This window comes from Lonchura striata, chromosome 3, assembly GCF_050655825.1.
Source record: "Lonchura striata isolate lonStrDom1 chromosome 3, ASM5065582v1, whole genome shotgun sequence".
NCBI classification, from domain to species: domain Eukaryota; kingdom Metazoa; phylum Chordata; class Aves; order Passeriformes; family Estrildidae; genus Lonchura; species Lonchura striata.
In genome coordinates, this window is record NC_140705.1 from 107,953,316 (window position 1) to 107,969,444 (window position 16,129).

The following is a 16,129-nucleotide window of genomic DNA, read 5'->3' on the forward strand; positions in this document are numbered from 1 at the left end:
TATGCCATGAATACTCTACTATAAACATGGAATGAATATTACTGTCAGAAGAAGGTGGTGGTGGGGGGGAGTGTTAAACATGCAAAAGCACATCTTAAATGGTGTAATGTTTTATATGCCTCTCAACAGTCCATATGAGAATGTTCTTGTTTATTCCCAGGACACTATACATGCTATTTAACAGTATTTAAGGCTTGTACAGACAAGATGTTTATGTGGAAAAAAAATTATTAGCCATTAGACCACTAGCAATTCCCATGGAAGAAAGTTAATTTTATCTGAGTAGAATTAGACTGAGTTTATTTTTTCTACTTCTCCCAGAATGGACAATATTAAAAATAGAGATCCATACCAACCCTGTAAATGTAAGCTGAAGTGGTGAGTTCTGTTATGTATCAGAGTTGCTTTTAGTATGGAATATCAGTCATATCTGCAGGGGTAAGATTACTACATCACGTGTGTTTTCCACCATATAGATGATGAGGCACGTTAGCAGACATCCCAACTCTACAGAAATCAGAACAACATTCAAATAATTTCCAAATTACTGCTGCTATGTAAAAACATGATTCTTCAGAATACCAGCACCCAGTGTGGCTCACTAGAGCCATTAAACAAACTAAAGATTTCCTATTTCTTTAGGACACAGAAGAAGGCCCGAAGACTTTATTTTTCTTTTGACATAGCATCTGTAACACAAGCGAGCATGTTAGGTACTCACATAACATACAGCTTTACACCTGGACATTTTATGATACAGAAGACATTGTTCCAGAAACAAAAGAAAAAATGGAAAAGGGTTAATCCAGATGTTTGGTAACACAGAGGCTGGCACTTGGTAAAACCCAGCATTTTCAAAGCTTGCAAAAACAAACCTCAAGTAAGCAACGACTTAGAGCAGGAAGTTACCATGTCAATGCTTACAGATTAGATTTCATTAATTACCTTGTCGCAAACTGCAGTTACTCTCACACAGCTCTTATCACTGACTTTCAAGAACAAGTGTCTTTGAACAATATAAAAAAAAATCTACTCATTTTATTTTAAGCATTGAAACTAGCGTTTGCTTCAAAGTGGGGTAGAATAAACCACTGTTCAAAACCACAGACCAACCCAGTATAAATCAGTAACAGATAGATATATTGTAAGATTTCCTTTTCTTTATAAACAACCAATTCTACACATTTTGAGTAAGTCAGGTATGTTAAAATAACCAGTCAGACTTCATTCAAATGAATTAGACAACTTTTACTAAATGAAAAAACCCCTACATTTAAAATATGCATTTAAAACAAAATGGAATTAGAAAATACTTAAATCCATTTTAAAGAACTTGCTCACTGTGTCAGAAATCAATATATCTCTTGCATTATATAATGTGCCAGTTCATAAAACATAAGTTACTAGAATCCTTGATTTAACATTTTCAAAGACAATACTGAAGTCAAGAGTTTACATCTACTGATGCACATTTAGAATGGTATAAATCTGCAGCCTTCCCCCAAAGAATCTAACAAATTTGATAGTTTTCAGTAAAAGCTTTTGTACTTGTGTCCAATAAATATTGCATCCTAAAGCATCACAAATCTGTGCCTTTCATTTATCTTACTATATATTTTGCATCTTCTCTATAACTTGTCATTTGCCAATGTTAACTCTTTTAATAAAGGGGAGAACTGAAAAGAAATACTGCATAACTCTTGATCACGTACAGAAATTATTGCTACTATAGTACACTACAAAGCAGAAGTCTATACAATAGTATATGAAATTTGATAATGAAAATCCAAATGATAGAACCTTTAGTGATGTAAGCCTTACTATAAAGTTGAACATTCCTGTAACATTCTCAGCTCACCACCCATCATCTAGCATACTGTACGTTGAAGAACATCCATTTAAACGCACCCTCTTCTGAAAAAGAATGTCAGCTTTCAAAGGCTTAGCAAATAAGGATCTTCATGTCCTGTAGAACTATGCAAGATGAATTTTGATGCAGGTAGGAAGTTACCTGGAAGCTAAGCATGCCAAAGGTGTTTCATGCTAATAAAACTAAAGCCAAGGTACCACTAAATCAAGTTACCAACTAATAGGCAATACCATTTTTGTCCTATCTAAGTTAAATGAAGTGCCATCGCACAGTGTAATGTCAATAATTTAAAATAGTGTAGTGCACAAATTCCATGTGTGGCAGTTTAAGTTAAAAGGTCAGGACAGGTTTTTCTGTCTTAATGTATGTTGGCTGCCAAGCTGTCCAGTCTGGGCGTTTGGGACTCAGTTTGCCTTTTAATCACTACTGTACTATAAACTTTGCATTATAATGGGGCACACGGCATTATGATGACAAACCAGGGGATGAGGGGGAGGATAAGAGATCAATGGCTGTTCCAGAAAGCCCATTCCTCATATCAATTTCAAAGAGCCAGGAAATAAGACTAGATACCATATTCGCATCATTCTAGCTACAAAATAACCAAAGTAAAAGCAATTAAGCAACAATAAGACCACATTACACAAATGGAACATCATGCTCTCATCTGGTTTAACTATTACACCAAGTTTTAACTGGGATGTTGGTCAACTTTAAAAACCGTGGTAAATGTGAATATGTAGTTGAAATAGTTTTTTCCTAATTTTTTTCCCTCTCTATGCTGGATATTAGAACTTGGAGCTATACTTGTTACAATACAGTGTCGCACATCTTTCTACTAGAAAAAATTAATAAAGATCCTTTACCCGTCTCTTTAAGTTAAACGTGTGACATCATAAAGGGTGTCAAATGGCTGGATGGTTTTACAGTGCACACTTATTATATACTGTAATATGGAGTTTTGTCCTTGACAGATCTGATGGTGTTTTCTACATTATTTCCTTTCTTCACCTCTTCTTCGGTGGGTTAGCTGTGCGAGGTGGAGTGACTGGACGCCCAGAATTCAGTCCACCATACTGGTACTTGGCTTTCTTTTCAGATGGTTTCAATATCTTAGAGAAAATAAAGAAGTTCCTTTGAGTCAGCAACAACTAAGAACAATTCAAATACTGTTAAGCCCACATGAAACCTTGTTCAGCAGCAACAATGGGGATGAGGATGGTGGGGGTTGGAAATCACATCACAACTCGATAAATTTCTTAGTTCTACATGCAACAGTAACAGCAACTCTAAGTCCTTCTAGTTCTACCACTATGTTAAGGAGGAATGGGGAAAGAAAAGGGACAGAAAACACATCCACATTAAACTTTAAATTTTGAAATGAGCATTTGAATAGAATAAACAACTTAATATGCAATAATTTGGAAAACATCAAATCCCAGTTTTCTGGAGAACAGCTGGTTTGCAGTTGTAGTTGTTCACAAATGCCAGCCTCCTGTGCAGCCCTCTCTGTAGCCCAAGAATATTGCTCTACACTAACCACCAGCACAACAACGAGCACAGTATCACAGTCCATACAGCCCAACACCTACACTCATCTTGATGCACAAATATACCATACCTGGAAGGAACACATCAGAGTTTCATCCACACTCATCATGCCCCCTGCATTGTCAAACTCTCCACAATAATTTGGAGCTGAGAATAGGGTGACCAACTGCCGTTTAGCAAAGAACTCGTATCCATCTTCAACCACCTGTCAACACCAGAGAAATCAATATGGCTTACATATGAAATTTTGAAGAAAGAAAAGAATCTTGAGGCAAGCTGGACTTTATATTAGAAGGATAAAAGAACTTATCAAAAAGCTATTTTGTGTCTTGACTTTCAGACAGACAAGTTCACTCATTTTATCTTACCTGGCACTGAATGCCAGGCCAGATAGCATACCCCACATCCGACACTTCAAATGTTAAACACACAAGCTTGACTGTTTAACATTTTCATAGTTTGAAGTCCAATGCCAGCATGAGGATTCCCAGCATTTAATGCTTTATACACAGACATGGATATTTGGCCTAATTAGTTTGGAGCATACAAGGTCTGGATACCACCTTCACTGCAAATTGAAACAATTAAGTTTTGCTTAAACTGGTGTTGATTGCACACACCTCAAGTGTATGTGATTTTAGAGCATCAAAATTATAAAAAAAGAGCCATTCTGCCAGATCTTGCCTAAAAGTATAATACACCTTTACAAGTAGTAACATCTGCTAAGTATGTTCTCTCTTCTCCAAAACAAAAGCTTCATGTTACAATGTAGTACAAGTACACCCAACTGCTTACTTCGGTGTGATCTTCATGATCTTTTACAAGATATCCTTCTTTTATGAAGAACTGAATCAACTATATGAATATAGCAAATTGGTAGTAATCTTGATCAGAAGTTAAGAAATCTGGCCAGCATGTGGAATCAATACTGAATCTTCTCTAATGTTTGAGCAGTAAAATTATAAAGAAAAAATTTTAAGTGTTCTAATAGTGTAACCAAGCCTAAAAGTGACATAGAATAAAGAGCCTATTTTTGTTTCACAGCAGGAGGGAGCTTCTAAAATAGACTAAATAATGAAACTGAAATGTTATACAGGAAACTGAAACCTGATGTCCACCTAACTAGCACTCTTGCTTGAAGTAACCTAATAAAAAAGTGTGCTAAGGATTGACAATGCAAAAACAGCCTGACTGAAATGTGAGGAATTAAAAACAATCTATGCCTAAGTACTCTGGATAGCTGAACTAAAAACTGGGAACAGTGAAAGTTTTTATGTACAGACTTGTTTGTAGAGATAGTAAAAATGCATTTAATTTTTCCATGAAGCAGAGGTAGTTTAAGCCTGAACTACCAGGGAATTGTCTACTGCTGAAGCTGAATAACTCAAACTTCAGTGTAAATCTCAAATTCAAGTCACTCTGCTCCTTTAAATCTGGAGACTTTACCTGTGATGTTCACATACATCAGTTTAACATTTAGCAGACAGTACAAAAGGAAGAACTCAATGGAGAAATCCAGTGTTATTATTCTACTCCACTGACATTAGACACATGTGTCAACATGAGCCAACAGAAGGACACAGCCTTTATAGGCCCTTTATTAGAAAGATTTTTTTTCTCTAGAAATAACAGTGCAAATGAAGTTCCAAATATATGCTACTGATAAGGAGCAGGAGAGGTTTTAAGAACAACAGCAGCAAAATTCATACCTGATGAGCTCGACAGATCAAATCCAGATCATGACGATTCAGAAATTTACTGACCACATCAGCACCAAAAGTGAAAGAGACCCCACGATCATTTTCACCCCAACCTTGCACATCTTTGTCTGGGTCAGACCACAGCAGGTCACAGAGCAAACCTTCAAAAGATAATAAAAGTGAAAATGCCAGTCTTAGGAGGTATTTTATAATGCAAAACAGTTCTATTGTAATTACCAGAGCAACTGTCCTAAAGAAAATAATCCTTAACAACAAACGCAACAATACTTAAACAGAAACTCAGACAAAGAGTACAGTCTGTAAATCTGGAGATTGTTTTCCCCCCCTCCCCCACTGAAAATGCCTTGAGATTAAAAAAGTCAGAGCCAAATAGTTCTCTGAAATAATCTTTTATTGCAATATTCAGTGTGTTTACAGTGAGCATTTAAGGAGTTTAAAAATATTAAAAGGCAACCATCAATTTTACAGCTCACCATGAAAGCTTAGTTTGAAAGCTGCAGTAAAAGTCCTATAAAAGACCAGTCATAAAGGCAGCAAGTAATTTTGTACCATAAGTTTTTGAACAGGAACAGCTTTGATTCTTACCCTTCCTACCATTCATGAGGAACCTTAGATGACTAAATCAAAATGTAACAAAGCAAAACCCTGATACATCGTTTCACATAGCACTGTCAATTTGCTTGGACCCCCATTGACTGTTTCAAAAAACCCCGTGGCAGCCAGTCTGGAAGCTAAGCTACAACAATAAGCCTCTCTGGCATTTTAGCACTGGTCAAGATTTTTTTTTTTTTTTTTTTCTGCCAGCAAAAGGTCAGCCAACTCTGGAGTTAACACCAGGTATTAAAAAAGATTTCTCTAGATCAACTGCAATGCCTTTACACATATAGAACTTTCCATAAATATTAGCATGAGAACGAACTAGGCCAATCCAACTGCAACACAAACAAACCCCCAGACATTTGAAAGGCATCCCTAATGGCTTCTTACCATGAATTTCCAGCAAGTGACAGAAGCTGCTTGTCTCAGCTGTTTAGCAAGTGCTTAATCTTCTATTCTTTCTCCAAAATCAAATCATCTTTAGGGTCATACAGAACAATAGGAAAATCTGTCCTAAGAGGTCTTTAAATTGCAGTCAAAGTTGCAAAGTCTTTTTTTGTCAGGCTAGAAGTCGTCATGATCTAATCCTAGCACAGCCACATGACCATCTACCAAAACCTCTGTATCAACACAAACATTCCCTGAGTGACACCCCTCCACAAAGGGGTAGCTTTGAAGGGCTTGAAACTTTCATGGTAGTGAGACTACTTCAATTTATTTTTAATTTTCCACAAGATTTACTTCCATTATGTAAAACTAGTTTCCTTAAATAGGCCCAAAAAATGAAGACTTTTATCATTGTACCACAGCACACATGCCTCTGATGGGACATTTCATTTTAGCTCTGACAGTACACAAACAGCTATTGCTTCTGAAAGCAAAATTAACAATACACAAAACAAAAGCCTTTTACAAAAAATCTCCATACTTATTTTTAGGAGGTACTAAGAAGAGAGATGATTTCAGTGGAGTGTCCATGGAAACAAGAGCTACGTTCTGTAAGGGCATTCCTGAAGTGGGGGTGGCTCAAGCAGTTATTATTCGCCTGCTGAATAAAATCATCTTTTCTGGGAATGCTGATATATGCAAAGATTGACTTGTTTGTGCTGACATTTATTTGGTTATGCACTGAATGAGTAAGTAGCATAAAAGGACAAACAGTGTAGTAATTTATACTACAGAAACAATCACTCACCAGTCTTTAATGATCTCAGTGTCAGGAGTGCATATACTGGCTTGCACAGCAGTGGTGTTTAAGGGACAGTAGATATGTTAACATTAGTCCCTGGATTACTCCATGCCAAAGAACATTACAGCAAACAGAATTCTTCTACTTCAAAGTTTAATTGCAACTTATGTTCAAAAAAGTTCAGATCTTATCTCCTCTGTTGAAATCAACACTTTAAAAACTATCCCATTATACTGCTCAACAGTCCTTTCAATCCACTAATAAAATAGTCTGTAATAAATGAGACACTGAGCAAGACTGATTAAACCATTCAAAAGAACATTGTACAGAAAGCACTAGCAATTTGTATCCGACATTTATAAACAGAAAAATAACCTATTAGAAGAAAATTTCACAACTAGTACATTCATAGATACAACTGAAATCCCAAATGCAGTGAAGAGCTGTATTTTTCAAATTATATGAGGAAGGAGACAAATAGAGCGAAACCCAAATACTTAAACACCCAAGAAATTTAACTTTGTTGTACTGTAACTTTGAACAGTTATGTTCTTTGATAGACTAAAAGGTCTGTGTGTGCCTAACCAAGGCATGGGGAACTAGTTCTTCAGTTTCCTTTATCTTTCATTAGATTTCTAAGGTGTTTTAAGGGAAACTTGAGAATAATGTATCCAAAAACATACCCTACTCTGCTGTGACAAACAACAACACATACAACAACCTTTAACACATCAGATATCACAGCCATCATGAGGAACAAGGCTCATGTCCTATACATGCACCAAGGAATACTGTACTGTGAACAGAGGTTATGTTAAGTCACTACACTGCTTGCACAGAAATTGATTAACCCTGTTTCATCACTAAGACTTATTTACAGTAAATTCCATGTCACTCACCTGTGTCAGGAACATCTGTAGGTCTCATAATTCTCCGGATCTGTTCCATTGACTGGAGATCTGGAGACAGTCCTGTAAAAGAACAAGAAAACAAGTGACTCATATACACATTTTACCTGTGGAAAGGGTTCCAGAGAACACAAGATTTGTGGTTCAAAGGCACACAGCATCCATTGTTTCCACTGCAACATAAACAAAAGGCAGTTTGCTATAAGACAATTAAGTTGCTGAATAGAGGACAGAGAACAATGCAAGTGAAACTAGCAAGGGGTTCTCATCACCATCCTTTTAGCCACGGAGGTTGTAATCTACTGTAGCTCAGCTGCTTAAGTCAATTATAAAAATCACAGTACTTTGATTACTCAAAAAAAAAAAAAAAATCCCCAGAACACTTAGTACAGACACAGCTTTCTTTCAATAGTTTAGCTATTAACATGCAACTACAATTAAAGCATGGAATTCCAAAGTCACCCTTTGAGGAGATTACACACCCTAAAGCTATTCTACTTGGGGCATACAGGCATGAAAGAGCCTGCTAGATCCTATAGCATCTTAACGTGTTCTTAAATAAGGGTCCTAATTGTTTTAAATTACTTAGGCCAAGGTATCTAATTGAGAAAGCTGCAGATTTGAAAATAGAACATGAAGACCTAAGTTGTGATGAAACACATTTCATGTTAGCAAACCATATCAATTTGACTCAGTCCAGTATGCTGAACAGGAAAGAAGAAAGCTGTCATTGGAAAGGTCATTTTATGTGTCATTTCACCATGTAAAATAATTTCAGCTAACATCACAGTTTGCACAGTGGCAATGTATATGTTACAAGAACAATGATATTTGACAGGAACCAAAGAATTTGATACAGACTTGAGGAACTCTTCTTCAAGTATGAAGATTTTAGATTATTTCTCTTGAAGCAGTCTTATGGTAAAAGCCTTCTGTCATCATCAGCTGGCTAAAACTGTTTTCATGCTCTTGCTTTGAGGTTGTAAAGGATGGCAGAAATCTAACAGTAAACTACTTAAAGGGGGTATTAATCAAGTATATAAACGCAACAATACAGGAATAGTAATATAAATTACAGTGACAATCACCTTTTAAACTTTGACAGATTTACCACTTCCCCTTTGCCAGATCTGATCTATTTGCATACACATTACATTAGCACATGGCACCACACCCAGAGATTATTGCAGTGGGCAGTCTCAGGGAAGTAAGCATGACCAGTTTGTAACGTCCTATGAAGCTACAGCTTTCAGCATTTCAGTTTGCATCCAAAATAAATCTTTAATCCCTGGAAGTGTTCAAGGCCAGGCTGGATGGGACTGAGCATCCTGGTCTAGAGAAAGTTCCTTGACCACAGCAGGGTCATTGGAACTAGGTGATTTTTAAGGTTCCTCCCAACTCAAAGTACTCCCATGATTCTTCAAAAGGAAGTGTTACTACAAATCATGCTTCAACCCTGTGGTTGTCCATTATTATGCTACTTTGCATTACTGGAAAATAGCAAAACCCTACAGAATTGCCTGCACATTTGCAAACTTTGTAACCATTTCTTTACCCAAGTATTTTCCTAACTCCCCTTGCACAAAGAAATGGCTAATGTCTCAAATTCATACCAACACAAAGAAGTCTTACAAGATCAGTGTTAAATTCAGGACATAAGAATGCTAAAGCTCCCTGTAAAACTGCTGACAGAAAAGTGACTGCTGAAACCTACAGCTGAAATTAAGCTGTCTTGTAACAACAGCTAAGCACAGAAAAAATACCTTTCAGTATACTCAGTATACTGTATTTTTGAAGCATAAGACCACCCCTCCCCTAAGGGAAGACAAAGAATTACTGCTGGCAGACTCAAATTTGATTTGAACCATTCTCTGACTGGGTGGAATTGGTAAAGTAAGTGTGATAGGTACTAATTTTTATAGTGTAATCTTTGAATACTATGTAAATCATGTAGAACTAAAACATCAACATCCAGTTCGTTGTCACTGATGTCACAGGAAAAAAAAAAATTCCAGAGACTAAAAACACAACTCCCATCTCAGAGCTTAAATCCAGTATGGTAAGACCAATGTATTCCATCAATATGAGACTACAATATGGACTTAATTTATAGAAACTTGAAACTAATTATGTAAGTTCTGTAAAGATAAGAGCTAAAGAATGGCGTCATAAATAAGATTTCCAATGCTGTACATAATATGATGCAGAGAAAAAGGGAGAAGTCAGGAATGGTAATGGAATAAGCTTTAATAAAGTGAGATAAAGAGCAAAGTCAGAAGTTAGTTGTGAGGACAGCTTTAAAAAAAGGACATGTATGAGGAATGTGGGAAGAGAGGGAGGTGATGGTAAAGATACAATGAAAGATGCCCTCACTAGCATGAACATTTAGAGACAGGGGTAGCAAGAGAGGTTTGAGTTATATTACAAGATGGATAACTCAAAACAGATGCCCAGAAAAGTTTAGGTAAAAGAGATGACTCAAATTATTAAGCTATTGTAGATGGCCTGCTGGGGTTGAAGTTAGGTGCCTTTTGTTTTTTACTATGTTATGCGGTTTTGCAAAGTTTTATTATATCCCAGAGGACAATATTTTTAAAATAAACTATGCAAAAATGCGCAATATAGTAAAAAAGGCACCTACCTTATATCTATATGCTAGCTTCAACCTCCAGCAGAGTTGAATGGTTTGTTTTGCTGCCTCAGTGTCTATTAGAGTAGTAACATCATGAAAAGGCGTTGACAGTCCATTACTTCACTGGATCTGGAATGCAGTTTGGATAGGACTGGAGAAAAGTGGAAAAAGGGCAAAACTTACTTCTGTGCTGAACGTCCACTTCCATTTATAAGGAGCACACAGCACATTAGTAATCTTTTCACTTTGTTTCACAGCTATTATCAGAGTGGCAATAATTTCAATTATAGACTAAGCCTGTACAATTTAAGGGGCAATTAGCAATGAATAACAAAGTAAATGCTGCTTTTCATAAGAAGATCCTTAAAGTATACTATGCACAAAATAACGTCTTTAGTCAAGTAGGAGAATTTTTCATTCACACATGCCCCCCCCTCCATTTACAATGAAGGTTTAAATATTTTTTCTTGAAATATAGCTCTCAAGGCTTCTTTCTCATAGTTCAGGTCTCAAATGCATACACACAAAGCTACTGGTTTTGTCAGAGCGTTCTGCTCTGTTAAACTGCTTTGTTTATCTTCCACCTATACTTGTTTGCCTGAAACACTCCAGTACTTTGTTACTATTCATTCTCTGTTTTCTAAGAAACCAAAATTTTAAAACATATGTTGACAGTAGAACAGTAATTCTTTCATAAGATTTTTTGAAGGCAAGTTTATTAAATGGGTTTTTAGCCACTGATATTTGGCTACCTAGGTGCAGAAGTGACTCTACGTCACATTCTTAAAACCATGAGATATAGCCTGTAAGATAGATACCAGTTCTTAAAAAGAAGAAAACACTACCACATGCCTTAAGACCAAAAGATGAGCTGTAAGCAAACAGGCATTTTGACATGTCAGTGGTACCCAGAAACTGGCAGACCCAAGTGTATTATTGCATTAACTATGTTTTTAGAAGGACTTAACAATATCTCAGAGCATGTTATGTGTAAGACCCTATTAGCATATTCTAGCAGGCACTGAAGGCAGAAGCTTTCAATACTAGACACAAGAATACTCTAGATCATTTTTAAAGCACATTCCATATAGGCATAGCTCTTGAATTGATACCTGTAATTAATAAAGGCAGGATGGCAGCCATCAATAGAACCTCATGAAGTCTAGAAGAGTATTCTCAGGAACTCTGGGCTACACTCAGTTTCTAATTCCAAACAGAGGTGTTCAAACTAGATGTTTCTGTGTTGCTTTCATTTCCACCAATTTCCATCTCACTGGAAACACAGGTGTGACATCTACCAAACCATTTCTAGATCACTCAGAGAAAGGCATTAAGTTGCTTATTAATGGAGATGACTGCCAACACGGCTGCAAAAGGCAGGATGGCTCTTTCTACATGTAATTGAAATTCTTGTCCAGTGTTTGACACTGCAAGCTTCTGAAAACCTGTTAAACATCATTCATTGCCTGTAAAATCATGACAAGGCCTGTTCTACAAAGAAGAAAGCCCAAGTAAGTTCCAGTATTCACACAAGTCATAGCCCTTGGTCAGATGAACACCAAACATTTTTTTGAATACAAAAACAGGGCAGCACAGGACCCACAGAATGCAGACTGTCTAGCAGCAAAGGCTTTATGGAGTCCATGCAAGCCATGTCTAATCTGTTCCAGTGTTAACAAATGTCTCACTTCCAACCGCAGGCTTCAGTGTGTGACCTCAGAGGTCCCGCCCATCAAAGTGTTGTGAAACAGTTAAAGAGGCTGAGAGTACAGAGCCAAGGTTACTTGTGAAAGCCATTCATCACTGCTAGGGATGCCACCATTAGCGAAGGCTGCACTGATATATAGTAACAGCAACAAGTAATGTGGCAAAGAAAGCAATAATTCTATCATTAAGTAACCTTCAGAGAGGGATACATTGATGCGAAGACTTACAGATGCACTTCCCCCTCAGGCACAAGAGGACCATGTGTATCAGGTAAGAATGATGGTCTACTGACAAGTGCCCGGAAAAGCATGACCTTTACAGACAATACAAGGTTAAATATCTACAGCTAAATATCAGGTACACACAGCCACACTCCATTTGGTATAGCATTAACCCAAAATCAAGTTCAGATACAGGCTTTAAAAGCTGCCATCAGCTTACCTCCATGACAACAGAAGATCTTCTCATCCACAATGGCTGCAATAGGCAGGCAGTTAAAACAGTCTGTGAAGGTTTTCCACAGCTTAATGTTAAATCTCCGCTTGCCTACAAAAATAGTGTGGGACATTAGGAAGAGGAAGCTGGTTTTTAAAGACAACCTGTAATACATATCAGAGCCTAAGCAAAAATGTCAGTAAACTGTCTTCATAGGATTGTATGTCTCCTAGCACACTTACATCCCAATGACTTACAAGAGCATTTCAAGGACAAGAGAATAAATAATAATAATGCTCCAGAGTGACTTTAACCTTGGCTTGGGACTTAGAAAGCTTCAAAGCTGGTTCACAGATTATTGAAACCCTTGCATTACAAGAGTCACTACAAGTGTTTCCAAAACAAAGTATTACTCTGTTGTAGTCTTCCAAAAGTAATAGATTTTGCTTACATTCATCATAAAATCCATAGATTCGATTGATGCTAGCACACTCATGATTTCCTCTTAGGAGAAAGAAGTTTTCCGGGTACTTGATTTTATATGCCAGTAATAGGCAAATTGTTTCCAGAGACTGTTTGCCTCTGTCTACATAATCTCCAAGGAAAAGATAATTAGCTTCTGGTGGGAATCCTCCATATTCAAATAATCGAAGCAAGTCTGTATACTGACCATGGATATCACCTGAAAAAAAAAGAGTTTACCAAGGATTAGTGCAACAACATAAAGACTTATACAAGTCAAGAACTTAAGCCAGCTAATTAGTTTTTATTCAGTGATATTAAAAAAAGGCACTAATATTGCCTTTAAAAACTTTGTAATGCAATATGCATTACAAAGGTAAGAACCAGGGTCATATTAAAGCTGAAGTACTCAGAGGATATAAATAACTCACCATATCTGCACAACTGCTATGTCAGGTATGAAGCCAATCTGACAACCAAAAGCTACAAAAAAACTTCACAATAAAGCATAAGCTTTCTAACCAAGCTTTAATTCACTTAAATTAAAACAAATCAGAAAGAAAACCTCTAACTGAACAGGTATATCACCATGAAGAAAATGTACCTCAAAAAAGTCACATTACTTACTGCAAAAACAGATCAGTGAAGAATTCAAACAGACAGGAGAGGAACTGAACGCTGTGCTGGCAAAGTACACTTACTTCAAAGGTCAATTTCCATAACGTTGCTGTACTAAGAATCCCATCCCCCGGCATTTAGACTAACTCCTCCTTTGATGCATGTAACAAGCAAGACAGAGACTCAAAGACTCCATCCCTTACAAGATACTCAACCCTGCAGCTTGTTAGGAAAAATATCTGTCATGTTACTCTTCACACTGCCAGCTTTAAAACTAGGCTTTCTACGAAACAGCTCTATGTGGCATTTACACCACCACAGTGCATCACATCAGAGCAGCCAAAGCTAAACTATCTCTGAACTGTCCACATGGGTCAAGACGCCAAAGCTGCTCTACAGTAACTTCCAGCATACATGTAATGTATTCCAGCTGACTGGAAAACTTATTACCAGAGTGCCTGGATGCAAAACAGATATGCCAAAAACCTTCAGTACAAGCTGTATGCTTTAGATTCAGTACTTCCTGGTACACTAAGCACGACATAAATGTATTTTCTCCACCACTGCTTGTTCAGTGACAAAATCCTGACTTTAAGCAGCAGTTATTGTCCAGTAGAGCACAAGCTACTGTGGCCTCAAAAGAGAAAAAAGAACAATTCATGTAACTTTTTTCAGCTTAAAACAGAAAAAAGGTTCCCAAACCTGTACGCTCGCTGGTTCAACTGTTAAAAGCATACAGTGGTAAGAAGAGTACTCGCTATATTATATTCCTTTAAACTTTCCATGAAAAATGCAATACTTCCTCCTTCAGGCAGCATTCTCCCTCTATTTCTCACTCAGCGAGAAGAATCACTTCTCCAATTTTCTTCTAATAGAGGTGATCAGAATCTACTACCTAATTTCAGTCACAATCTGAAACTCCACTAGCTAAAATCTCCTTCACACATGTTGCAACAAGAATGATTTGTATTCTCATTGATATTTAGAAGTCTCCAGGTCACACACTGAAGAAGCAGAAGACTCCTCAACAAATCATTTCTATGCCGAGTCTAGTACTCCAGAACCATGTTATCAAATCAACAGACTTCAGCACTAACAGAATTAACTACCAAGTAAACACACTACAGAAAATATTATGTTGTCTATAACTACTTTCAGTTACACATGTGCACTGAGGGACAAATGCACTTAATGGGTAAAAACATTTTACAGAAACAACTTTACAAAGGTACCAAGGCATTTACCATTCCATTCAGGGCACTTAGCATTTTAAAATACAGCTTCATGTGAGCACAAGTTGAAGTCTACCAGATGTAAGACTTACATTAAAAACCACATCTATTTTAAAATGGACATTTACATAAGAGCATCTTTCATCTTACATTAAAACACAGCCATTCGAGATGCAGAGCTTATTTTGAACTGACTTGATTGTAAGACAAGACAATCCTATTATGGTTCCTCAGGCTGTGGTTGCCTGAACACACAAAAGTGATAGTTCAAAGCAGTACCAGCTGCATATTTTGCTTTTGGTGAAAGCAATCATCTTTCTTTCACTTTTATCTAAATGCAGCTTTGACAATTGTTCCAATATTAAATTTAGATGCACCTGACACTTCCTGGTACTTTCACTGTGTTTGGAATCCGATTTAAGATAACAAATGCCTCATCTAGCTGTGCATTAGCTACACCTACTACTGCACACCTAACAGTCCATTCAACTGCCTCAATCTAAGCAGACAATCTAAACAGGTCCTCTAATCTAAGAGGGGACCTTATTTTGAAGTAGGCCAATTATTCTTTGCAGACTCTGACTTATGTACAAGCTACCTTAGTTGCCATGTTTTCTTCATCTAGGAATACAATAAGACTACACTACAGTGAAAAGTCTCAAGAAACCACAATGTGATAAAGTTGCATTTTACCTTCAACTTAATGCAATTAGGCAAGCTGGGCTGGTTTTAGCTCCCCACCCCACCAAGCAATTAGTCATTTAAAAATGACTTTGCCATTAGTGGTTGGTTTGTGGGTTTGGCTGTTTTATTTTGGCGTTTGGGTTTTTTTAAATTGGTAATATCCTCTCAACATAAGAAACATTGCAGACATTGCATCTGCCAGGAAGAAGCTAATCCATGTTAGAGGATGTAAGTAGTAATGAATACAAATATTGTTTCCCCTTTAATATTATGACACTTCAACTAATCAAATTCAAGGAATTTTATGCTTTCAAAGGCATTGTCTATTGTTAATTATCAAGTTGAAGAATGATGACAATCTAGTATTTAGAAAACTTTTAAAACATTTTTTACAAGCTTGTAGTTACAGTGTACTTTGGAAGGAGTCTAAAATAAGTGAGGTAAAACACACGTTTTATTTGTGTTTCAAAGTAATACTGATGTTAAAACATGCTGTAAAGCTCAAGGAATTTGTTACATGGTA

At 36.9% G+C, this 16,129-nt stretch overlaps 1 protein-coding gene across 11 annotated transcripts in view; it reads right to left on the reverse strand.

Moving 5' to 3' along the window:
• Positions 1–626: 626 nt before the first annotated feature.
• The window catches only part of PPP1CB (protein phosphatase 1 catalytic subunit beta), a 28,728-nt gene continuing 13,225 nt past the window's right edge, over positions 627–16,129 (reverse strand). For 7 of the 11 annotated variants that reach the window (XM_085577199.1, XM_085577198.1, XM_085577194.1 and 4 more), the window contains 7 exons: positions 13,062–13,292; positions 12,617–12,721; positions 7,828–7,899; positions 6,935–6,970; positions 5,131–5,282; positions 3,492–3,626; positions 627–2,982 (listed from right to left, as the gene is read on the reverse strand). In XM_085577199.1, the coding sequence (XP_085433325.1) occupies positions 2,878–2,982; positions 3,492–3,626; positions 5,131–5,282; positions 6,935–6,970; positions 7,828–7,899; positions 12,617–12,721; positions 13,062–13,292 (836 nt within the window). In that variant the 3' untranslated portion in view covers positions 627–2,877. The remainder of the gene's footprint in view (positions 2,983–3,491; positions 3,627–5,130; positions 5,283–6,934; positions 6,971–7,827; positions 7,900–12,616; positions 12,722–13,061; positions 13,293–16,129) is intronic. The other 4 variants (XM_021552321.3, XM_085577200.1, XM_085577201.1 and 1 more) reach the window with 1 other exon arrangement.